This window comes from Nomascus leucogenys, chromosome 8 (assembly GCF_006542625.1).
Source record: "Nomascus leucogenys isolate Asia chromosome 8, Asia_NLE_v1, whole genome shotgun sequence".
NCBI classification, from domain to species: Eukaryota; Metazoa; Chordata; class Mammalia; order Primates; family Hylobatidae; genus Nomascus; species Nomascus leucogenys.
The window spans coordinates 52,409,831-52,436,298 of NC_044388.1; the positions used below are offsets into that span (position 1 = coordinate 52,409,831).

At 37.4% G+C, this 26,468-nt stretch overlaps 1 protein-coding gene across 16 annotated transcripts in view; it reads left to right on the forward strand.

Annotated features, from left to right (window-relative positions):
* Window positions 1–25,489, forward strand: part of PRPF4B (pre-mRNA processing factor 4B) — a 44,034-nt gene extending 18,545 nt beyond the window's left edge. The window contains exons 4-21 of one of the 16 annotated variants that reach the window (XR_004031351.1): window positions 1,073–1,228; window positions 2,797–2,878; window positions 4,121–4,331; window positions 7,481–7,554; window positions 9,298–9,388; window positions 10,019–10,166; window positions 11,909–12,046; window positions 12,944–13,097; window positions 16,826–16,940; window positions 17,532–17,683; window positions 19,231–19,317; window positions 20,922–21,195; window positions 21,527–21,659; window positions 22,167–22,212; window positions 22,726–22,812; window positions 23,070–23,146; window positions 23,587–23,632; window positions 25,309–25,489. Coding sequence is in view for 1 of the 16 variants with exons in the window: in XM_012509059.2 (XP_012364513.1) it covers window positions 1,073–1,228; window positions 2,797–2,878; window positions 4,121–4,331; window positions 7,481–7,554; window positions 9,298–9,388; window positions 10,019–10,166; window positions 11,909–12,046; window positions 12,944–13,097; window positions 16,826–16,940; window positions 17,532–17,683; window positions 19,231–19,317; window positions 20,922–21,125 (1,612 nt within the window). In the remaining 15 variants the exon portion in view is untranslated. Of the gene's footprint in view, window positions 1–1,072; window positions 1,229–2,796; window positions 2,879–4,120; window positions 4,332–7,480; window positions 7,555–9,297; window positions 9,389–10,018; window positions 10,167–11,908; window positions 12,047–12,943; window positions 13,098–16,825; window positions 16,941–17,031; window positions 17,194–17,531; window positions 17,684–19,230; window positions 19,318–20,921 lie in introns of all 16 variants that reach the window. The other 15 variants (XR_004031349.1, XR_004031347.1, XR_004031350.1 and 12 more) reach the window with 15 other exon arrangements.
* The last annotated feature ends 979 nt before the right edge of the window (window positions 25,490–26,468 follow it).

Genomic DNA, 26,468 nt, shown 5'->3' on the forward strand with positions numbered 1-26,468 from the left:
ATTCAGCTCAATTTCATCTGTTACTATTCTTTACTCCAATTTGCACATTCTAAGATTTTATTCTCATCTCTACTATCATCTCTCTTGACATTCTCCTTGCCTGAGGGTTTTCCTCCCCTTCCCACCCCACCCGTCCCTTCCCCTCCCATCTTTCTCTTTTCTCTCTCCCCTCTCCCCTCTCCCTTCTCTTCTCTTTTCTTTTCTTTCTTGTGGTAGGATCTTGCTCTGTTGCCCAGGCTGGAGTGCAGTGATGTGATCACGACTCACTGCAGCCTCAACCTCCTGGGCTCAAGGAATCCTCCCAGTAGCTGGGACTATAGGCACGTACTACCACACCCAGCTAATTTTTTTGTATGTTTTGTGGAGACAGGGTTTTGCCATGTTCCCCAGGCTGGTCTCATACTCCCGAGCTCCCTGCCTGCCTTGGCCTCTCAAAGTGCTGAGATTATATGTGTGTGCCACCGCACTCGGCCCCCAGTTGTTGTTTTTTTTTTTTTTTAAGTACTCTTTACTGTCATGTTAGTGAGGTTTCTTTAAGTTGAGCACATTGAAACATACATATAACTTACATAAAGTAAAATGCTTTTTGTTGTAAAGTTGTGTGAATTTTGACAAACACATAAGTCACACTCAAGTTAGAGAACGTTTTCATCACTCCAAGTTCCCTTTTGCCCCTTTTCAGTCTCTCCCTTCACTCCAGTGCCTGTGTATACAATCTTGGTGCTATAAGAATACAAAGAAACAGTAGGTATTTATCCCCATAGAGCTTATATTCAAGTTCAAGTTCATATCCATGGGAATAATTTCTTAGTTCAGAATTTGATAAGGAGTAGGTATGTTTTAGTTATCTTCAGCTAAGCCGATTATCTCAGCCTTTCTGATGTTCTGTTCTTTTACTTAAAATTTTCAAACAACCTTTTTAAAAAATAGACTATATTTTAGAAGAGTTTTAGGTTTACAGCAAAATTGAGTAGAAAGTAGAATTTCTATATATCCCCTGTGCCCACACATGCATGCCTTTCCCTCTTTGACATTTAAAAAAATGTAGACCTGTCTTTTCTTCTTTAAATAGGGACAGAGGTCGGAGGAGCAGATCACGCTTGAGAAGGCGGTCTCGATCACGCGGTGCTCGTAGACGAAGGAGCAGAAGCAAAGTAAAGGAAGATAAATTTAAAGGAAGTCTTTCTGAAGGAATGAAAGTTGAGCAGGAATCTTCGTCTGATGATAAGTAAGAATAGAACTTTCCCATAACTTTGTTTTTCCAGTTTAGAGAAGTCTTCTTTGACTTGGAAATTGTTAAATAATTTCCACCTAAATATTATAAGTGGCTCCTTTAATTTGGCTCTGAATTTAAAAGTTAGTCTTTTGTGAATATTGTGTAGGTTGTATCACAGAGTTAGTAAGCGGTTTCTGAATTGAGGTGTTTCAGCTTTGGCTGGAGTGAATATTGGGCCTTCATTTTATTGTGAGCCTACCCTTTGTTTTTAATATGAACAATACATACATTAGTCCTGCCAGCCAGGACTAATGTATGTATTGGGAGGAATTTTCTATAAAAGTTTAGACCTTTGAGTTTGTGTTAGATGATACATACTTTGCAGTTGAGGCTGTTTTGTGATGAGTGTCCTTTTTACAACGTGAAAATGTAGAAACATTTCAAGTGTCTAATACAATTGTGGGAACATTTTTCCCTGTCTCTGCAAAAAATACAAAAATTAGCCAGGCCTGGTGGCACACACCTGTAGTCAGGAGGCTGAGGTGGGAGGATCGCTTGACCCTGGGGGGAGAAGGTTGAAGTGAGCTTGATCACACCACTGCACTCCAGCCTGAGCAAAAAGAGTGAGACCCTGTCTCAAAAAACAAAAATAAATAAAATGCAGACTTGATTGTCCAAGTGGAATATCTCAAAAATAAATGGGACAAATCTAAAGCCATTCTCAACGGGAGGTTATTTGCCTCCCTGGGGACATGTCTGAGGACATTTCTTGTTGTGATTCTTGGCTAGAGGCCAGGGATACTGCATTCTACAATACACAGGATAACCCCCCGCCCCTCCCCACACACACACACAAAGAACTATCCATATCAAAAAACAAATCATGCTAAGGATGAAAAACCCTGATTAAAACCAGGTGATTAAAGTTGGATGGGGGAAGGGCATTCTACATAGATTCTGATATAATCAGAGTATAGTTTGCCTATTCTGCAGCAAACATTCAGCAGGTAAGATCATTAAAAAAGTTGCACTGGGAAGGATCATAAAGATTGTGGAGGTGGTATTTGAGGGATAAATGCGGAGGGTTGGGGGCAGTGTTTCGGAGTAGAGCCACATTCCCCTTCAGATTATATGCAAATATTTGCATGTGCATTTTTGATAGGGAAATACGGGCATGGCTTTCTTGAGCTTTCAGGTGGTTCTGACATCCAGAAAAGGTAGCAATTTACTTATCTTACCCTTGCCATCATTTTATAGGTGAGAAAACTAAGGCTAGGTAGGTAAAGTGACTTTACTAAGGTCATGGAAAAACTAGTGGCAACTTTTGTAAACCTGGAGTTATTTCTTTTATTCCCAATTTTGGTGCCATGAAATAGATGAGAAGAAAACTGAGACAAAAGTTAGGTTACTTCCCCACGTTCCAAACCAGGCAGTTAACTGAGATGGTTTGGAAATAAAAGTAATAGGACTTAAGACTTTTGCCCTAACTTGCTGATACCTACATTTTCCTTCCTTTAACTTTAAAATGTATAAGGGGTATGGTTTTAGAATCTCTAAGGGTGTTCGAATTTTTCTTTAAGCCTTGAAGACTTTGATGTAGAGGAAGAAGATGAAGAAGCCCTAATAGAACAGAGAAGAATCCAAAGGCAGGCAATTGTTCAGGTATGTGATTTTAATGAAAAATAATCATTATTGTAGTAAAAGTTTTTTTGCTTTAACAAAAATGTAACATTAATAACAGTTAAACAGGTCCTTAGAAAAGGAGAGTATATATAAAATTATCTTTGTGAGGTTTGAAAAAATGATCTTTTTTTAGTTACTAAAACTGAGATGGTTGCTCTTTGTTGGTTATACATAGAATTCTGGTTGTTTATACATAGAATTCTGATGTAAACCTCTTCTGTAAAACATGAGAATCTGAAGTTTGCTTTCTTTTTAAGTTAATGAACACGTATGAGTATAGAATAAACTGGAGGAATTTTATTTAACAAAAAATTATGCATGTTACTATGTGAATAAAGTAAATATTTTAATATTTAGTAATGGCAAGTTTTGTAATGTGAATATGGTGGTTTAAATGAAACATTTGAAAAACAGTTTTAAGACTAGAGCCAGATGATGAAGAAGATTGGGTGGGGAAAGAATGTTATACAAAGATCTTGATATAGCCATTTAATTATAAGGTTTGGTGACTTGGAAGGTTGTCAGCTCTTCCTTAGAAGACAAAAGGAGAAAACAGCTGTGGCAGCTTACCTAAACACACATAGCAAACTGTAAATCAGATAATAGTATGCCACGTTGGAGTGAAGGACAGAACTTGCATCACCAGAAAGGAAGTAGGGCAAAACTAATTCCGGAGGAAGCTTACTTTTCTGGGACACTGGTAAAATTCTAGGTAATAAACTGATATCCCTGAAGATGTGGATTAATCTTTTTTTATTCTTGCTCAGGTCTACAACCCCTTACCTCCAACCCTTGGGGCCATATGTGCTTCGGAACCCAGAGTTTTTGAGATTTAGAAAGGTGATATGGTGCATCTATTATGTGCCATCAGTGGGGTCTGCAGCAGACCCCATAATCAAACACATTAATATTTCTACAGTGAGGCATACTATAATAGTCACACTGGGGAGAAAATAAGACAATAAATGGTACCTCATCTGATAAGGTCCCGTGTTGCCACCTGATGAATGTGCACCAAAGAAAGAAAAACTTTTTCAGATTTTTGTGAATTTAGAAATTACATAAGGGATTGTGGATTTGACTGAATCAATAAATACCTTTTGGTTTGTTACATTATTTGATACGTTCTCTTAACTTTTCACTGCAGCAACTCTTAGCCATGAATGTATTTGGATAGCATCCAATTTTATGAAAGTATTATCTTTTGTATTGTTATTACAGAAATATAAATACCTTGCTGAAGATAGCAATATGTCCGTGCCATCTGAACCAAGCAGCCCCCAGAGCAGTACGAGAACACGATCACCATCTCCAGATGACATTCTGGAGCGAGTAGCTGCTGATGTTAAAGAGTATGAACGGGAAAATGTTGATACATTTGAGGCCTCAGTGAAAGCCAAGCATAATCTAATGACAGTTGAACAGAATAATGGTGAGAGATAGAGTTTTGTCCTGGCGACGCTTTTTTCTGAATTTTTAGCTCTGTAACTTTTAGACCTTATCTGGGGTGGGATTGGGAAAAGTAAAAAGGATTAGACATGTTGCTTCTGCTAAATATTGCTGTAATGTAATATTAAATATGTTCTTACAAATGTTCTCTATAAATGTGTTTTTATTAGTTCACATATCCTGAATAGTATACTGAACTCTCACATATTCATTACCTTTTGTTTTGCTTGCTATTTTAAAGCAAATCCAATTATGATTTTATTCCCCCTCTGAGTACTTGTTTATATCTCTATCAGTTGAGAACATTAATGTTTTTAAACATTAAATAAGAGGTTTCCACTTTTTGGTTACCCCAAAAGATAGTTTGTATAGGAAAGGCAGGGTAAATACATGTTTATTATTTTCTTTATTTACCAGTTTTTAGAATAGAGTTGGTGCCCTAGCAACCTCCAGAGATACCTAATGAGATTTTGACTGTTTTGTTAGGTGTTCGTTGTTTGGTGTCATTATGTGCTTGATGTGTTTCGATCTGGTGCTGTTATTTTTCTTTCTGAAGCTCAGATTGGTCTCTGTAAGTGGGTTGGGGAAAGGAGCCCTTTTTCAGTTGATTTCTCTTGTCCTTTTGGCCCAGCCCTTTAGTATTCAATATAGCTTTCTTACTTTCTAGAACAGGAACCAGCAAACTTTTTGTGTAAGAGGTTAGGTAGTAAATGGTTGAGCCTTTAGTAATTATATTGGCCTTTTCCTCTACAGTTCCACATAGTGAACTTGTTGGAGGGCAGAACCTGCCACAGACAATATATGGTTATTATTATTATTATTATTTTTTTGAGAGACAGAGTCTCACTCTGTCACCCAGGCTGGAGTGCAGTGGCGCGATCTTGGCTCACTGCAAGCTCCGCGTCGTGGGTTCACACCATTCTCCTGCCTCAGCCTCCCAAGTAACTGGGACTACAGGTGCCTGCCACCACGCCTGGCTAATTTTTGTATTTTTAGTAGAGGGAGGGTTTCACCGTGTTAGCCAGGATGGTCTCGATCTCCTGACCTCGTGATCTGCCCGTCAGCCTCCCAAAGTGCTGGGATTACAGGCGTGAGCCACCGCGCACGGCTGACAGTACATTGTTGAACGGATATGGCTACGTTCCAGAAAAAACTTTGGCACTGAAATTTGAATTTCATCTGATTTTCACTTGCCACAAAGTATTCTGTTATTCCCCCCCGCCGAACACTTACAAATGTAAAATAGGCCATACAGAAAGAAGCAGCCGGCTAGATTTGGCTCACAGTCTGTATATAGTTTACTGACTCCTGTTCTAGCAAGATACACAGGTTTATCTTGTGCATGTCCTGCCCAGAGCAGAATCAGCTATTTCTCCAGGGATCCCTGGTTCCATTTAATAGGAAATGCCATTTCGACATCACAGCACACTTACTAGTGTCTGTGATTTCTGGGCCTTTGCACTGGACAAAGTTAAGAAGTAGACGCTGTTTTGGAAAGGGGGAGTTTACACAGATATTGCCAATTTAAAATTGAGATTATAGGGATTTATTAACTTAAGATTTTATATTTCTATCTCTTTTATTACAGTGAAAAATTTAGTTCTTAACATGATTACTGATAGGTTATCTTGAAACTTATACACATAAGACATCAGTATGATTATCGTTACTAAATGTACTAACTGTGGCTTAAAATTTCAGTGGTTGTATTTAGGGTACATTCTAAGTTGTATAGGCAGAATTCTCTGTCTTTTGAAATCATTTGAAATCTCTGTATGGTATGCCACAAATTTGATAGACTTAGGTTTATTTTCATTTGCTTTTGATTTTTAGGAATCATCTTTTTTTTCTTAATAATACATTCTTTCATGTATGCATGTATGGGTGTATATGTTGTATCCTCCCTACACACACAAAACCAAACTATACATACTTAGATCAATATGCTTTTCCTCACTCCTTTTTATAGGCTCTGCCATAGTTTATTCAGTCAGACTTTGATATTTGAATTGTGTCCAGTTTTTGCCTATTCATTGGGTACTGATTATAATGGCGTTGTGCATTAAGTCATTCTTTAATTCTTGGCCGCTGTATTTTACGATAGTTCCCTAGAAATGGGATTGCTGGGTCAGAAGAGGGAGTGAATATATAATTTTGCAATGTATTACCAAATTCCACTCTTTTATAAGGGTTGTACCATTTTGAGGTCTTTCTGAGTGCTTGTATATCCAGAGCCTTGTTAACAGAATGTTGTTGTACTTTTGGATGTTTAGCTAGTATCAGAGGTCAGAAATTGATACCTCATTGTAGTTTTAATTTGCATTTCCCTTAATGTAAGTGATAATGAGCATGCACTCATATGGTTAAAGCGACTGGATTTTTTTTTCTAGAAAATCCTTTTATTTTTTAGCCAAGTTTTCTATGGGATTATTGGACTTTTAAAGGGAGAGATACATAGAGATTTAGATAGTGGAAATATTAACCTTTTGAGATTTAAGGTGTAAATAACATTTTTTAAAGATGAGCTTTTATTTTAGTATAAAGTCATTGTTTAGCTATTAGCTTATTCATGTAAACTAAGAATAGTAAAAGTTAACATTGGGTCTTTCAACTTTTTTTTTTTTGTTTTTTTTGAGCCAGAGTCTAATTCTGTCGCCCAGGCTGGAGTGCAGTGGCGCCATCTCAGCTCACCGTCACCTCCCTCTCCCGGGTTCAAGCAATTCTCCTGCCTCAGCCTCCCAAGTAGCTGGGATTACAGGCATCTGCCACCATGCCCGACTAATTTTTGTATTTTTAGTAGAGATGGCGTTTCGCCTTGTTGGCCAGGCTGGTGTCAAACTCCTGACCTCAGGTGTTCCACCCACCTCCGCCTCCCAAAGTGCTGGGATTACAGGCGTGAGCCACCATGCCCGGCCGGTCTTTCAACTTTCTGAAATGCACTCTGTTACTAAAAAGTGAATACCTTTATGTATCATAAATGTTAATAAAGTGATTCTAAATTGAATACTGTTGGGAAACTGATGTGCAAGAGGGCAAAAAAGTTTGAATTACTATTAATGACTTTCCATTCACTTATTTTGTGTTTTAAATCGTCTCTTCACTTTTCAAACATTAATGCTAATTTCCTTTAAGGTTCATCTCAGAAGAAGTTATTGGCACCTGATATGTTTACAGAATCTGATGATATGTTTGCTGCGTATTTTGATGTAAGTTATTTTAAATCAAGTGTTAAAACAAAAAAATATATAACATATATGGGTGTGTATATACATATAGAGAAAGAAGAATAAAGCAAATGTAATAAATATTTTGAACAATGTGGGTGAAAGGAATCTGAAAACTCTACTAGTTTTGCATCTTATAGGTCTAAAATTAATGTCAAAAATTTTAAGACAGGTATGGCAGAACAATTTGAGAGCTTTATAAAAGTCAAACACCAAATGATAAACATGTAGTCATTTGTACAGTATTGTGTATTTAAATACATACACGTACATCTGGTAGTTAGGTGCCATAAGAAGATACCAGTATTTTCTAGGTCTTTATTAGAATAGACTCCACTTTGGGGCCTCTATATTATATTAGTAGGTGATTGAGAACTTATTAATAGAATTTATTGAAGAATTGGAAATGTTATAAGGAGTAGATTAAGAAATTTTGGTGATTTCGCCATTTTTTTAAATTTTTTATCGATGCCTTATGTTGGAAAAGTCTTAAACTATGAACATGGTCAAACTTGGGGACATTTTCAATATAAATTTCAAAGGACATGCGAAATAAGAGGCCTTCATAAGAGCAGGTAGAGAAGATAAATGTAACAGGGAAAATAAAAATGTGGTAAGATAACTAGTCATGTATATGTATGTGTACACACACACACGCACAGCAATGGGAACACCAACATATAAATGAATTAGGAGAGGATGAAATGAGTATTGACCCAATTTTGGTGTCAGTACTCATTTGCTTGGTTGATATTGAAGAGTCTTCTGGGTATCTCGGAGAGTAAGGTGCAATAAAGAATCATCAGAAGGACCTGGCGCGGTGGCTCATGCCTGTAATCCCAGCACTTTGAGAGACCGAGACGGGTGGATCACGAGGTCAGGAGATCAAGACCATCCTGGCTAACATGGTGAAACCCCGTCTCTACTAAAAATACAAAAAAATTAGCTGGGCGTGGTGGCGGGCGCCTGTAGTCCCAGCTACTCGGGAGGCTGAGGCAGGAGAATGGCGTGAACCTGAGAGGCGGAGCTTGCAGTGAACAGAGATTGCACCACTGCACTCCAGCCTGGGCGACAAAGCAAGACTCCGTCTCAAAAAAAAAAAAAAAAAAAAAAAAACGAATCATCAGGAGTACCATATATTCTTATTTTTCAATTTTCCATGAAGTGTCAACTAGTGCAGCCAGTGACTTACTACATTTCATGCTTGTATGGGAAGAACACAAATGATATAACAGCTATAGAAATTTGTATCTGGTTTTGAGTTATTTTCTTTTTTTTCTCTTTTGTTTTGAGATAAGGTCTTACTCTGTCCCAGACTAAAGTGCAGAGTACAGTAATTAGTGACATCATGGCTCACTGCAGCCTTGAATTCCTGGGCTCAAGTGATCTTCCTGCCTCAGCCTACCAAGGAGCTGGGGCTGCAAACACACGCCACTACACCTGGGTTTTTTTTGTTTTTTAATCTTTAGTAGAGAAGGGGTGTCACTGTGTTGCCCAGACTGGGAGGGTTTTTTTTTTTTTTTTTTAGTGTTATTTTGAATCAAGATACTTTGGTCTCATGTTTCAGCTATGTTGTATTTACATAAGTGATAGTAAGAGTTTATTTAATTTGGAATAAAATGCTTTTATTAAATTATATCTGGTGTTACCCTTTTGTGTTTTAAAGGAAGTGCTTTAAATGTCTGACAAGTGGATAAACTGTTCATGTTGCCTCTTTAATTTCAGAGTGCTCGTCTTCGGGCCGCTGGCATTGGAAAAGATTTCAAAGAGAATCCCAACCTCAGAGATAACTGGACTGATGCAGAAGGCTATTATCGTAAGTTCACATTTTATGTTAACTTTAGAGTTCATTGTAACACCATGCAAAAGCGTGCTGCTTGATGCAATCACAGATTATTGGAGAACTCTAAAAAATCACATCACAGTGCCATCTTTAAAAAATGTGGCACATCCAACAGCTGCATGAACTCGTGTGTATTCTAAAAGCAGCCCAGAAACATCACAAATGGAGGTGAGGTAAAGTCTTGATGTACAACCTAAATATATTCAAAATTATTTTCAGCCATGAGATAGTCTTCCAGAAGGAAGGGGTACGTCACTTATTCGTCTTGATCTGAAACCAAGAAAAACGACAAACAGGAAACTTTGGATGCCAGTCATGCGGTATTTGTCATGCGGGACTGCAATTGGAAAAACTTACTCAATGTTAAAATCACCAGCAGTTGATAGGACAACAGGAACTCTTCTAGTGATCTGAAGTAGGCATGCAGCTTCTAACCACACTCTGATAGAGTGATCAGTGGAGGCATGGCTTTGATTCTTCATTGTGTCTAGGAAACCAAATAGTAGAGATTTAACACAATTTTTAAATGACTGCACTGTGTTTCCTACTTTCTGATTCTATTTATTATAGTCAGAATTCTGATTTTTCAATTTGCCTTTTTAGGTGTGAACATAGGTGAAGTCCTAGATAAACGTTACAATGTGTATGGCTACACTGGGCAAGGTGTATTCAGTAATGTTGTACGAGCCAGAGACAACGCAAGAGCCAACCAGGAAGTGGCTGTAAAGATCATCAGAAACAATGAGCTCATGTAAGTGCAGAAGACGTGTGAGGACACCTTTAACAGTACAGATATTTACAGATGAACATATTTTTAAGCTGTTTTTTAAAAGTGATACATGATACAATGTGTAAAACAAGTATTGCAATTATAAAGTAATGGAAACAGTTGTTTTTGACTGGATTTTAAAATTATAGCCATATGTTATATGTACTAGAACAATAGGCTGATTATTTTTAATTCATTTCAGCGCCTTGTAGTACCTACTATATGCACCAATAACAACTTAAACTCCTTCCTTCTATTGCCTGTCTTATGCCATCCTTTGCTTTATCTTAAAACGAGTTGAGAAATGCAAGGATCATATTGATTAGCTGTCACTATGGTGACCTGCAAAAAAGTGAAAATTTATCAGAGTGATGAGAATCTGTCTTTTTTTAATTTGTTCGTGTTTTCCTCCAATAGAATAGTTAATTGCCATACCTGTATGTTTTAATACCACACACTGAGCTAGTATTAAAATGAATTTAATGTTTTTGAAATGTTAGAAATAAGTGTTAAGTTTAGATTGCCCTAGGCTTAGAAAGGACCTTGTTTTGATGGGAAGCCCCAACTTCTGTATTTAGCCGCTTACTATAAAATGTAGCTTATTGACAAATTGTAACAATTTCCTCAGATAACCAAGTGTTAAAATTTGATAAGGCATCCATTACTATGTTCTGTTTTTTGGTTTGTTTGTTTTGAGACAGAGTTTTGCTCTGTCACCCAGGCTGGAGTGCAGTGGCATGGTGGCATGATCTTAGCTCACTGCAACCTCCACCTCCGGGGTTCAAGGGATTTTCCTTCCTCAGCCTCCCAAGTAGCTGGGATTACAGGCGCCCACCACCACGCCCAGCTAATTTTTGTATTTTCACTAGAGACAGGGTTTTGCCATGTTGGCCAGGCTGGTCTTGAACTCCTGACCTCAAGTGATCCACCTGCCTCGGCCTCCCAAAGTGCTGGGATCATAGGCATGAGCCACTGCACCTGGCTCATTACTGCATTCTTAAAGGAACCAAGACTAGTGTGCAGTGTGGTTCCATTTTTGTTAAAAATAGTGTCAAGATGTGGGTTTTGTTTTGTTTTTTTGTTTTTGTTTGTTTGTTTGTTTGAGATGGAGTTTTGCTCTTGTTGCCCAGGCTGGCGTGCAATGGTGCGACTTCAGCTCAACTGCAAACCCTCTGTCTCCCGGGTTCAAGCCATTCTCCTGCCTCAGCCTCCCGAGTAGCTGGGACTACAGGCACCCGCCACCACCCTTGGCTAATTTTTGTATTTTTAGTAGAGACAGGGTTTCGCTATGTTGACCAGGCTGGTCTTGAACTCCTGACCTCAAGTGACCCACCCACTTCCACCTCCCAAAATTCTGGAATTACAGGCATGAGCCACTGTGCCTGGCCTATTTTGAGATAAAATATACAAGATTGATATTCCTTCAGGCAAAATCAAATTTTTAAAAAAATCAAAATAAAATGGGTTTGTTCCTCAATGTTTCTGTTTTGTGCAGTGATTATTTTGGAAATTAACTCTATGTATGATAATGATAGTTGACTAAATATAAAGTATTTTGTGAATGATATATAGAGACACCATTTCTCAGTAGATTTATTAGTACTTAAAAATATAGACTCCTCCCACACATCACCTGATCATCAGACTGGGGCTAGCAAATATATTATTTAGTGCACCTAAATTCTGTATATATTCAATTTTAACCCAATTTTTTTTTATTTTAGGCAAAAGACTGGTTTAAAAGAATTAGAGTTCTTGAAAAAACTTAATGATGCTGATCCTGATGACAAATTTCATTGTCTGAGACTCTTCAGGCACTTCTATCACAAACAGCATCTTTGTCTCGTATTCGAGCCTCTCAGGTACAATGTCAAAACCTGTGCATTAAATTGAAAATTTAACTTCTTCATCTTTACCATTTCATTTTGGATAAATGCCGTAACAGATTTTCTGGGTATTTGATTTGTTTTATCCACACAGCTCTGGTTTTTGTTTTTTAACTTGCGGTTAACAGCTAGTCTTTGTTGTTGTTGTTGTTGAGACAGTCTCACTCTGTTGCTCTGCCTGGAGTACAGTGGTGCAGTCTTGGCTCGCTGCAACCTCCACCTCCCGGGTTCAAGTGATTCTCGTGCCTCAGCCACCCAAATAGCTGGGATTACAGATGCACACCACTACACCCAGCTAATTTTTGTATTTTTAGTAGAGACAGGGTTTCACCATCTTGGCCCGGCTGGTCTCGAACTCCCGACCTCAATTGATCTGCCCACCTTGGCCTCCCAGAGTGTTGGGGTTACAGGTGTGAGCCACCGTAATCACAGCTAGTCTCTTGAATCTTGAATCTACAAATGTTAGTTGACTGTACTGTATACCAGGCACTACTCTCATGGAGCCCATAGGTCAGCAGAGAGTCTCTCTTAAAATGAAATACTTCAAGGAAGGAATTTTTATCTTCAGCAGTATGGCTTTGTTGTGTTTTCAGATGTGAATCTATTCTAAAATCGAAATGGGAGTTTTACCTTGCATGTCTTTCTTCCTACCTATTTAGAAAATTGAATTTATTGGGAAACTGTGTTATATACATACAATTTGATATGCTCTCCTTTCAATATAAAATGATTTATCAAATGTGGGGGTGGTTGTTACATATTTTTATTTTGCACTTGATTTTACTTTATGCTTGCAAATGTTTTTGCCTTTTTATATTTCCATTTTGCATTTTAACTCCTATTTTTTTTCTTTTTTAAATTTTCTCCTAAAAGTATGAACTTACGAGAGGTGTTAAAAAAATATGGTAAAGATGTTGGTCTTCATATTAAAGCTGTAAGATCCTATAGTCAGCAGTTGTTCCTGGCATTGAAACTCCTTAAAAGATGCAATATCCTACATGCAGATATCAAGCCAGACAATATCCTGGTAAGTCAAACAGCCAAGCTGCGCTATACATCTTGAACATACATTTCACTTCTTACTAGCAATAATATTATTACTATGAGAAACGACATCTTAGAAACATAGTTCAGTATATTAATAACCTATTTCAAATGACTAATAATTTTTTCTTGGAAATCGGACAGTGAAATTTTATTGACAAGTATGAAGAAAAAGGAAGTGTGCAATTGTCCCTTTTTTTTCCTCCTTTGACTGATGGATTTAAAGTATGCACCAATCCTGGAATGCTTCACTGTAGTAATGAGTTTCTTCTGTTATCTTTAGAAAAGTGCTGCACAGGCCGGGCGCGGTGGCTCACGCTTGTAATCCCAGCACTTTGGGAGGCCGAGGCAGGCGGATCACGAGGTCAGGAGATCGAGACCACGGTGAAACCCTGTCTCTACTAAAAATACAAAAAATTAGCCGGGCGTGGTGGCGGGCGCCTGTAGTCCCAGCTACTTGGAGAGGCTGAGGCAGGAGAATGGCGTGAACCCGGGAGGCGGAGCTTGCAGTGAGCCGAGATCGCGCCACTGCACTCCAGCCTGGGCGACAGAGCGAGACTCCGTCTCAAAAAAAAAAAAAAAAAAAAGAAAAGTGCTGCACATGTTGCTGTTTTGAAATAAGGAGTGTCCGTACTCTTCTGTTTGCTAATTTTATAGCTCCCTAAGCTGTGGCTCCTGGGGCCTCAAACACAATAAAGCTCAGTTGTGGTTAGGTATTATATTTAAAGGCATTGCTTTTGAAGTTTATTTTATTTTATTTTTAAACATTCAAGTTCAGGGGTACATGTGCAGGCTTGTTACATAGGTAAACTCGTGTCATGGAGGGTTTGTACCCATTTTTCTTGATCCTCTCCCACCTCTCACCCTCCAGCCTCTGACGGACCCCAGTGTGTATTGTTCCCTTGTGTGTCCATGTGTTCTCACCTTTTGAAATCTTAATCCTCTTCGACTAGTGACTTCTGGTGGTAACATGCAGATTTCACAATGTATATGTTTTTGAAATTTTGAAATACATACATATTATCATAGTGATGTGATTAATGCACACACACACACTCCTCCCCTCCCCGGCCCCATTACTTCACCCTGTTTTGTGGCCTTCAGTTTGGGGCGTGTTCGCAACTTGGAGAATTCCAGCTTATCTGCTAGTAACATTCTGCATTTCATTTTTTTAAAATGGGTTCTCTTTGTCAACTCTCCTACAGTTGATGCCTAGGAGAGATCCTGAAGCTAAAAGCTAAGTGTGTGAGGTGTTCTTTATTGGGAACTCTTGGAGCTATAACAAAGTAAATACTTTTGATTTTTTCTTTTGTTTTTTGTTTTGTTTTGTTTTGAGGCAAGGTCTTGTTCTGTCACTCAGTCGAGAGTGCAGTGGTGCCATAATGGCTCACTGTAACCTCCAACTCCTAAGCCCAAGCAGTTCTCCTGCCTCCGCCTCACCAGTAACTGGGACTACCCACAGGCACATGCCACTATGACTGCCTAATTAAAAAAACATTTTTTTAGAGATGAGGTTTGGCTGGTCTCAAACTCCTGGGCTCAAGCAATCCTCCTGCTGCAGCCTCCCAAAGTGCTGGGATTATAGGTGTGAGCTACCATGCTTGGCCAAAATAAATTCTTTAAAAAATGGTGATCTCATTTTAAAGTTTGAGGAGTTTTTTTTTTAATCAATAACTAAGCTATTTAATTCATATTTCTCTTTTTCTTTTTTGTTAATATCTTAAAATCTTTCCAGACAACCACATTAGTAATGAGGTACATTCCATTTTTATGTTTGGTCTGAATTATTATTGTATTGTATATCTAACGTAACTTGGAGTTAGGGGAGCTGAGTGATTTCATTGAAATGGTAGGTACATTAAAAATGAAGTGTAAATTTGTGTGGCCAATTTCATAGTTGATTTTTACCTCAGTTTTTTTTATGAGACAGAGCCTTGCCCTGTCACCAGGCTGGAGTGCAGTGGCATGATCTCGGCTCACTGCAACCTCCAACTCCCTGGTTCAAGCAATTCTCCTGCCTCAGCCTCCCGAGTAACTGGGATTACAGGCAGGCGCCACCACGCCCAGCTAATTTTTGTATTTTAGTAGAGACGAGGGTTCACATGTTGGCCAGGATGGTCTTGTTCTCCTAACCTCGTGATCTGCCCGCCTCGGCCTCCCAAAGTGCTGGGATTGTAAGCGTGAGCCAATTTTTTGTTTTTTAATTGTGAAATACATGGTTCATGTCAAAGAATATGCAAAACATGTACAATTTAAAAGGTCATTTACAGTGAGCGTCTTTGTAACCATTGTGGAGGTTAAAGAATAACACATTTGCCAGTGTCACAGAAGAAACTCTTGTTTTTAAAACCTAACTCTAAACTATTATAGGTTTTCACATACATTTAAGAAATGTTTTCCCTTCTTCCTGGGGAAGGAAAAAATAGACCTTAGTGACGGAGCTGATTTTTGTTACTGAAAATCCAAGGCCTTTAGCTCATCATTTCAGGTGTCAGTGTGGTTTAATTACCACATTCCTCATGACAGGAGTAGAAGTTGTGTAGCAAACTGAAGTGCATATGAGTATGGATACCCTGCTATGATTTAAGGCATTTTAGCCAGCCCAAGAGTTCCACTGATAGATTCTAATTTTAAAATGGTTCTTAAATTTTCTGTGGGTATTGAAACTGCTTAAGTAGCTGAATTCCGCATATACTTTAAAAAGTTTTCAAATAACTTTTCTATTTTAAGATGCTTTTCTGATTCCCAAGATGAAAAGAATAGTAATCAATGTGGGAGTTAAAAATAATCATTTCTGTTCCTATTAATAGCTTAACTCTGGATATCATTTATAATAGTCCAGTCTCCCCATAGAGACTCCTAAGGCTAAAGTGTTATGCTGCTTTGGGGTGGGAGCAGTAGGCCAAGTTCAAGTCCCAACTCGGAATTTGTGTGTGTCTCTTTTGAAGGGGGGAAGGGACTCGAATATGAATTATCTTCACTTGTTAATCCTGAACATGCTTCTGACTCATGAGTGGCAGCAGTCATGGGAGCACCTCCAGCCTTTCTCAGCAGATGTCACTATTACTGTGTATGTTGAAGTATTTACAAAGGAAAAAAGAAACAAATGACTAATACAGAGTTCATGTTTATCAGTTTTGCCAGATATATTTAACATTTTCTTGACTAATACCTTCTTTATATTTAAGGGATTTAATATTTTTTGGACTTGAAGTGATTGCTAAATTTGGGATGATATAGCAGCTTCGGATGAAGAATATTTTGTTTTTGTCCAAGTTTAGTCTGAATCACCCTTCTACTTTCATTGCCACTGTAATTCTCTGGCAACTGAAAGTTAAGTCTGATTCCTTAGTAATAAAACTTGACTTTATTCAGGTATTCAGGGTCTTTTTAGAAGATGCTTTGCTTCATGAAATTAGATTTTTCTCTCAGTACCCTACCCTTTTAAAAATGCAGTTGTTAAAATTAAATATACTTTGTGGTATCCATTTCCTCACTGAAAACAGTTTTTACCCATTGTAATGAATATTTGCATATTAACTTTTCATAGTTAGGAAATTGAATTAAAAATAAATAGAAAAGGAATTTTTAAATGAGTGTCTTTGTTCTCAGTATTGGAATTAATAAAACTTTTCAAAGCCAATAATTTTTATTTATTTGTATTAATTATTCCTGGCTTGAATTAAATTCCCTTGAAAAAATGTTTTGCAGGTTAATGAATCCAAAACTATTTTAAAGCTTTGCGATTTTGGGTCGGCTTCACATGTTGCGGATAATGACATAACACCTTATCTTGTCAGTAGATTTTATCGTGCTCCTGAAATCAGTAAGTTTCTTAATGTTCTTTGCCCTGGGCCATCATATGTGGTGGAAACCGCATACTTAATGTCTAAGCACTGTTTTCCATCACACTTCAGCAGCTGCACGAGTTCATTCATGAGGAAGGGAACCGTAGCAAGTTCATCCTCCTCAGGTGGAATGAAGGTAGTTGTGACAGGAGTCTTGATCATGTCGGGCAAGAGTAGCAAAACAGTTGTGGAAAATCCTCGACTTTAGAAGACTGCTCTTGATTATTCAAGGTCTGATTATCACATTTATGGATTGTATGGGACCTTTGTTTTTTCCTGTTGCCTTGGTTGGGGCTGATTAGCACCTCCACCAAAGGCGAAATGAGAGAAGAAATACATATTTTCTTTTGCCCTTTAAGTTCCTCCCCCACACCTCCATGTTTTAAGGTTTTTAAGTTTGAGTCTCTATTAAGAATTAGTGGGAAAGAACACAAAACTAATTGTCAAACTAAGGCATGAAGATTGTGGTTACAGTCCAAGCTAAGGTAGCCCCTCATTAGTGGAAATAAAAATTAATAGTCGTCAGTTTTCTTTATCCTCATATATTAAAACTTTGATTTTGTTTTCAGTTATAGGTAAAAGCTATGACTATGGTATAGATATGTGGTCTGTAGGTTGCACCTTATACGAACTCTATACTGGGAAAATTTTATTCCCTGGCAAAACCAATAACCATATGCTGAAGCTTGCAATGGATCTCAAAGGAAAGATGCCAAATAAGGTAAGACATTAGCATGAGCTTCTTTAAGGTCTTAGTTTCTTATAAACTGACAAGACTGCTGACACTTGCTCACCACTAGTGAGCTATAAAACAAAAATTTCAGAAAGGTGGGTAGATGGCTATCATGATTTCTTAGGGTCTTTCCCTTTTCTGGTGTTTTAAATTAGTGGTTCTAATCAGCCAAGCGCTAAGGATAAGTGAACTTTTTCAATGATGGACAGAGAGCAGGAATATTTTGGGGATACACCCTTATTGGTAAAAGTTTCAAAATGTTTGGAAGACAGAATGGAAAAAGATGTAGATCGAATTAGGTAAAATACAAGAACGTGCTTAGTGGTCAGAATGAATAGGTGAATATTAGATATTGTAAGAGGAACTTGATGTTAATTAATTTATTAAAGATTGGAGGTTATTTGAGGAAGTAAGGTACCTTTCCTGGTTTCTTGGTTAGAAAGTTAATATCTTTCTAACTCACCCCTGATACTTCAGCTGTAATGCTAGTTTCTGTTTAACATGAAGCAGGAATGTAAGCATTTATTAAAGTATCTGAGGGCCATAACTTAGCTTTTTTTTTTTTTTTGAGACGGAGTCTTGCTTTGTCGCCCAGGCTGGAGTGCCGTGGCGCGATCTCAGCTTACTGCAAGCTCCGCCTCCTGGGTTCATGCCATTTTCCTGCCTCAGCCTCCCGAGTAGCTATAGGTGTGAGCCACTGCGCCTGGCCGTAACTTAGCTTTTTAAGATTTCAGCCTATATGCTGAATTTCTAAAAGATTTACACATTTTTCGTAAAGGTCAGAAGCCTGTATGGTTTTCAAGTGTGTTTTGTTTTTGTTTTTGTTTTTGTTTTTGCGGCTGGATCTTGCTCTGTGTCCCCAACTGGAGTACAATTATAGCTCACTGCAGCCTCGAACCGAACCCCTGGGCTCAAGCAATTCTCCTGCCTCAGTCTCCAATGTAGCTGGGACTACAGGCATGTGCCACCACACCTAGCTAATTTATTTAATAATTTTTTTGTAGAGGTGGAGTTTCACTATGTTGACCAGGCTGATTTGTACATATTGTCCAAATTCTATTAGGTTGGACTTTTTTTAGAATAAGTTACATAAAAATGAGCTATGTTGGTATTAGTTTTAATGAAGTCTGACCTGTATCATATTAGGGCTGTTGGAACATAATTAGTAAAGTGGCATTAGGTTTCCTAACTGCCAAGGAGAAAAAACTTGAGTTCTGTAATATTTTTAGGAAGAAATAATTTAAAGTCTTTATTGACTCTCCAATTTTAAATACTGAAAGCACAATTTGATGTTATAATTGTTTTAAGTCACTGCCTGGACAAATATAATTTCATGTTATTAAGTAGTTTTAGGTACAGCGTTGGTATTTGCTTTTCCAAAGATGTTACTGAATTCCTGGGATCAAGGGAATCTGAGATCAAACAAACCTACAGAGACTAAATAACATACTTATTTGACTTATTGTATATTAATTGTTAGTAGGTCAGACTGTTTCATAATAGTTCAAAACCCAAGGTTTGGTTTTGTTTTGTAGATGATTCGAAAAGGTGTGTTCAAAGATCAGCATTTTGATCAAAATCTCAACTTCATGTACATAGAAGTTGATAAAGTAACGGAGAGGGTAAGTGTTTTAAATGCAGCATTCAATAGTTATTTTATTATTAATTAATTGAGTACTAAGTCATACTAGGAGCTGGTGAATTAAAAAAAAACAAAAACACAAAAGTAAATATTTCCTTTTTGCTGTCGAGCAATTCCTAAATAAAACACATCAGGCTATGGAAAAGATGGAGGGATTTTAAAATGTTTTTCTAGCATAATTAATTTTTTTATTATAGGTCATATTTAGGCCCTCGTCACATCTTTGGATTACTTTCTTGGTCTGGCTTCCCATCCAGCTTTCTTATTGCTGCTGGAGTGATGTTTCTGAAAACAAATCTGATCATGTTCCTGTCCCTGCTTAAAAACCTTTATTGGCTCCCTGTTACCTATGAAATAATATTTAAGTTCCTCAAAATGACAAATCCAACTGCCTTCTTCAGTTTTCAAACGTCTTTTCAGTACACTCAGAACCCCCACCCTTCCACATTTGGCCAGAAGGCGTGCTGGTTCGGACCTTTGTGCCTTTGCTAACAGACCTCCCTGAGCTTAGTCATTTCCTGTGCTTCCTCACCCCCAACCCCCTAAAAAATGTATCATCTTCAAGCCTCAGCTGAAATACACATTCTGTGTGAGCCTTCCGAAAACTCGCAGATTGAAGTAATGATTTCCTTATTTTTGTCCCATTATTATATCATATGTCCCTGTCTTTGTCAGAGCACTTAATAACACTTCATGGTATTAACTTATTTACATGTCTGTCACTTACCACTTCAGGGTAGGGAAAGTACAGTGCAGACAGCTAATGCTTATCTTATTGTTAATTTTCATTGCTAACTTGGAGTTGACCCTTTTTTTTTTTTTTTTTTTTTGAGACTGAGTCTCGCTCTGTCACCTGTCACCCAGGGTGAAGTGCAGTGGCACGATCTTGGCTCACTGCAACCTCTGCCTCCCAGGTTCAAGCAGTTCTCATGCCTCAGCCTCCCGAGTAGCTGGGATTACAATTGTGTGCCACCATGCCTGGATAATTTTTGTATTTTTAGTAGAGATGGGTTTTGCAGTGTTGCCCAGGCTGGTCTCGAATTCCTGAGCTCAAGTGATCCACCTATCTTGGGCTTCCAAAGTGCTGGGATTACAGGTGTGAGCCACCGCGCCTGGCCCAGAGTTGGCGTCAACTTTTTCATTTAAGTTTTTTGGTTACCTTTTAAAAAGATGTAGAGCATAGAGGAAACCACAGCAAAGTTTTAAATGAATGGATGATGATGATACAGTCATGCATCACATAACCACAGCATACACTCACACACATCTAGGGTAACTAGTATGGCCTTTTGCTTCTAGGCCTGAACTGTAAGTTGGTGGACTGAATACTGTAGGCACTTTTGCAAGTGGTAAGTGTATGTGTGTATCTAAACATAGAAAAGGGAGAGCAAAAATATGATATTCCAATCTTAAGGGACCACTGTCATATATGCAGTCTGTCATTGCCCAAAATGTGCACTGCGTATATATATTTTGTATGTATGTATATTTTTAATATTTTTGATCGACCCCAAAACAATCTGATTTAAGTTATATATGCTTAGTAACTTATTTAGAGATACGCATTTTAAAAATTATTTTTAGGAGAAAGTTACTGTTATGAGCACCATTAATCCAACTAAGGACCTGTTGGCTGACTTGATTGGGTGCCAGAGACTTCCTGAAGACCAACGTAAGAAAGTACACCAGCTAAAGGACTTGTTGGACCAGATTCTGATGTTGGACCCAGCTAAACGAATTAGCATCAACCAGGCCCTACAGCATGCCTTCATCCAGGAAAAAATTTAAACAAGATGAAGAAACTCCAAGGGTTTGAGTAAATACAAAGACTGAAGAAATTTCACAGCAGTTTATTAATGTATATAAACTTATAAATATTTCTCCAGCAAATTTGAGGAAGCATGATATATTTGAATTAACACCAAGGGTGATATTTCTTTTAGAAATGTTAGTTAATCTGTTTTGTGTCTTACGTGAAATTTCACTGTAGAACTGTTTTAAATTGCCAAGACTGCACAAAATTACAGTGCTAATGTATATGGTTGCAGTTCACATAAAGACAAAAGCATCTGTTATAAAATGAGTAGTAATATTGGGTGGTTGATTTGTTTTTAGCAGACTTTTGGCTTCATTTTGGTCTTGAGATAAAATGGCCAGCATAAATGCTGTTTATATTCACGTTTTCCTAGGTGTGTGTGTGCAGGCCACAGCAGCATGCCCTTGGTGTAGTCAGTGCCGAAAGGGGTCTGTTCCTTCTTGAGCCTGCCTGCAGGGATGGTCTCCTTTTAAAGCAGGTTGTGTGCAGCATTCAGTACACTGAAGGTAAGCTAAACCATCAACATCTCTGGTGTTTTAAGATGTTATTTTATTGGAACAACTGACAAATGAGGGATGTTAGCTTTGTGGCAGAATTCCCTGCATGTGTGATAACTGATCTTGTTTTATTTTTTGGCATTGCAACTGTGGCATAGTTACAATTTCTGTTTGTTCATCACATTTAAAATTGGAAGAGAACGCGCTTGATGGATAGAGCGCCTTCAGTGTACTGTTTCTTATTAACTTTACTTTTTTTAAATCAACTTGCTATAGACTTTATATACATTTTGTTAAATATAGTTCCTAGTGACATAGAAACTATGCGTAGTTTTCATTTACTAATTACAAATGTTGAGGCCTGATTCTGAAAGTCCTCATATTTAAAGGCTAGACAACGTAATGAAATTTTTAACTATTTGTATGTCATTTTGAAAGTGTACTGCTTTATGGTAAAAGTGTTTTTCATTTGTTCATTGTTTTCATTATTTGTGATCATGTTGTCTTTCAATACAGGCATAAACCTTCCACTCTTGAACAAAGCAGCTGCTTTTTAAAAGCGGTAATTGCTTCTTTACCTTTTATTTCTTTTGTAAATGAAGCTTTTCTTTAAGAATGTGACTTTAAAGTGTTGTCTATTGCATAAAACAGTTGACACTCACTTATTGTAAAGTGAAGATTGTTCTACTGCATGTGAAGTGGGCCATGCAGATTTCTGTATGTTCTCAGTATGCATCACTAGATAATAAAGTCTTTTGTGAACAAGGCATTTGTAGCCATTTTTAAAAGTTTTTGTCTTCAGTGCTGGTAAGTCAGGTAAACCATAAATAGTTAAAAGCAACCTTTTGTTTTTTTTCCTGAAAGTTTTTAATTGAAAGTATTATTAGTTAAAGAGGTAAACCTAGCCAAAATTACCAGTTTATTAATAATTAGGATCCTAATTATTTCAAAAAATCCTACAAATATTGTCAGCTTTCAGTGTAGTGAGATTATTCCTGTAGGTTATGGGGTATAATTCAGGATTTAACTAATGTTTCTGCTATTTTCTCACTTTTCCTTTTGATGGTGCGGAAAGAGAAAAAGGAAAACGGGGCACAGGCCATTCGACGCCTTCTCCAAGGGGTCTGATTTGCTGAGACACCAGCTTCACCTTCTTAACAAGGTTATTTCTGACAGCATGTGTAGATAAACATTTAGCAACAATTTAAGACAAAATCGTGTAAATCAGCTTGGTTTTGCAACACAAAGGAATTTGTATTATTAACATGGTAGAAGAGAATTTTTCAGAAATACATGTAATCTTTGCTGTTTGGGGGGTAAAATTAATGCTTGTCTCCCTGAGGAATATGGAAAATAATCAGATTTTAGGGGTTTAAATAATATTTTTAAATTGTAAATGGGATTTTTTTATTCACCCAGGCACCTAATTACAACAAGCATGCACATTTTGGTGCATTCAAGAATGGAAAATCAGAATAGCAGCATTGATTCTTCTGGTGGGTTTTGCTCCATTTAAAGACATGAAATGAACTACAGCCAGGAAGGTGATAGATGATATAATAAGCCACCTCTGAACCTACACCCCGTCTCTTCACGGTTTAGACTTACTAAAATAAATACAAGGTGATTTTCATCTTCAGGTAGAGTGAAGCCTTTTAAATAAGGCGTCACAGGTGCAGCTATTCTACCTTAATGAAATGGGTAGTGATTTTCCCACCATTATTTATTTCGGTGATAATATGCTGCATATTCAAGTCTTCTGTAGTTATTTTCACCCAAAGTAGTTGACAATTTGATGCTTCTGGTAATGTTTATGGCTTCATTTTATATAATTTTTTAAGTAAGTTCCACTAGAAACAGTTCATCTTATACCTTCAAAACTATTACCTGTTCTTTAAAAAACAAAGTTGCTTGTTACTTGTTCTTTGTGTTTTAGGTGCAGCTCAGTGGAAGATGATGACAACCAGAAGACATGAGCTAAGGTTTCTGTCCTATAAAAGATTTATTAAAAAACAATCCTTCATTTAGTTTGTGTCGAATTTTTTAGTCTTCAGCATTATGATTTGGGTTTTATGAGTGTTTGGTATTTCGAATTACTGCTATTGTGGTGCTCATCTGTAAAGTGCTTGTTTTATCATACTTCCTGCCTCTCCCCTCCCCCAGTTCCTCCTCCCCTAAAATAAAAATAGTGGTCAACTTTAGTAATATAAAAGGCTGTTGGATGCTGAGATTCCACATAACACATGGTTGTCAAAATTGGATGTTAAGGATTCTTAGAAAAAGAGCAACCACCAGAATAGCATATATCTAAAAGTAGTCTCCAGGTTTAGGCAGATGCAAAAGAATAGAAACTGGAATATTAAGAATACTGTTCAACTCCTTTAGTATCTATTCCCCAACTCACCCTTTAGAAACCTCGTTATTAACCAGTATTCCAGCCTTAAAGTAGACAAAATATTCAGAGCCATTTTTTTTTTTTAAGGGAAATGAAAAGATGATACTGTGGGTTTTTTATACTCCCCAATTTAGCATATCTAGACTACCTATTTGAAAGGAACCCTATCAACTGTCTTATGTACGTTACATGATTTTCTTACACTCTAATTTTGCTGAGGTGCAATTTGGAACTCTGCAAGACCTACTAGATTGAATTTATTTAGTGAATGCTCCTTAATAAATTTGCATTCATCTTTTAGAGTGGCTGTATAGTTTTCAAATTCTATCTGCCATGAATTTTTTGCTTTTATTATACTTTATGGCAAAAGTGATATCAAGTGATTGTCAGACTTGAGGGCTCATAGAAGTCTTAGGTATGGCTCTCAAAGATGGTACAGTTTTTTCTAGGGTTGGGAGAATAGTTGAGATCTGGAAAGCAGACATTTTTTACACTCTGGATAGACTTTATTCTTGAAGGTCATCAGAAATGCGGTTGGAATTTCGAGGTTTTAAGCAGGGGGAGCATCTTCTGTTCACCCTTAAATCGTTATTAATACATCCCGTTTTCTTCATTCCCCGATAGCTATCTCATTTCACTCTACTTTCTCAAAATGTTGTTTTAAAATAATAGAAATGTTTTGCCATTATTAAGTACCACTTTATTCCTAACAAAAATAAGTACTCAGGACTTTTTTTTCAATATGAAATATTTATATAATGTTTTATGGTATGTGGTAGAGGAAGTAAAATGTAGTGTTCTCAGTTTTGTTCCATATTTGCATTCCTCTTATGCTTTACCTGTATTTTATCATTTGTAAGCAGAACTCTAGCTATATGGGTAGAAATAAAATCTCTGAGATGAAACAAAGGAATCACACATGATAAAATTTAGGCGAAGTAGTTAAGAAATGGCCCTTTTGAATGTTGAAGATAGGAAAGAAGCCATATATTCAAATATGTAATTTTCCTCCTTTAGTTATAATGACATCTTTACCAATTGGGCTTCATAAATGTGTTTCTCAATAGTATCCTAGTTCCAGCATATATTCAACATGAATTATCATTCTCCTCCTAATGGAATGTCTTCCTTATAGAAATATTCACGACAAATTCATTTGTGTTTTTTACATGTCAATAATGTATGCTAAATTAAAATGTTTTCCAGTTATTCTGATAGATGTCATTATGGCATCCTTAATTTTTCTTCTCCTTCTGTATATAGGGTAAGGGACTGTTCTGAAGAACCTTTCCATTTAGTGATCAAGATATGGAAGCTGATTTCTGAAAATGCTCAGTGTATACTCTAATTATTTATGGTAACATTTGAGTTGTAACTTGCATTTTAGCAGTGCATGTTTCTGATTGACTTACTGGGAAACTGAATAAAATATGCCTCTTATTATATTGTCTCCTGGTTTTTTTCTTTGGTTGAGTTCAGATTTTCCTCACAAACATCAAAACATTTTCAAAGCATTAGGTGCAGAACACCAAAGGGTGTATTATATTCATGTTCCTGTTACATACATTTCTGCTTTGGTTTTCCTAGTAATGGAAACAGATAAGTAATGAGCCATCTCTCGTTTTTATAACGATAAAAATAAATTGGTTCATTGCCCACATGATAGCTTGACAAATCTTGGGCTCTTATCCTCAGTCTACCCACTCTTTATTTTCTTCTTTTAAGGAACTGTTTTTGGCTTTTCAAAACAGTGAGTAAAATAGATTCACAGTGTAGTGTGTGAATCTTAGTGCATGCAAAGTAGGATTGGAGAAAGGCAGGCAGAATGGCCTTGTGGAATGCACCCACCCACCCCATTGGAGCTAACCACCGCAGAGTGGCAGGTAGAAGCTAGTATGGTTGATTCCGGGCTAAGAAATGGTCAAATGGTACTGGCTCTGGATAGTCTTCATGTAAAGGCCCCAGTTATAATTTTGTTAGACTGCATAACTAAAGTGGCTATGAGGTTATTGTATCTGGTACATTTTAGGGAAAATAGTATGCAGGATGTATTGGTTAAGGACCTTTCACACATACTTTTTTTCTTTCTTTTTTTCTTTTTTTTGAGACGGACTCCGTCTGTTGCCAGGCTGGAGTGCAGTGGCACAATCTCAGCTCACAGCAACCTCCACCTCCTGGCTTCAAGTGATTCTCCTGCCTCAGCCTCCCAAATAGCTGGGATTACAGGCGTGAGCCACCACACCCGGCCACACATACTTTCTCTAATTAGAAAGATTCAACCTCATGAAGATCCAGTGAGCTGAGAACCATCAATGACTGGAGAGCTAAACATGGGTATTTATAAGCAAACTAAGTTTTCCTGAGCGGAATTTATATGTGTTACAAACTGCCAAATGTTTTCTTATTTAAAGATGATGGTGGAT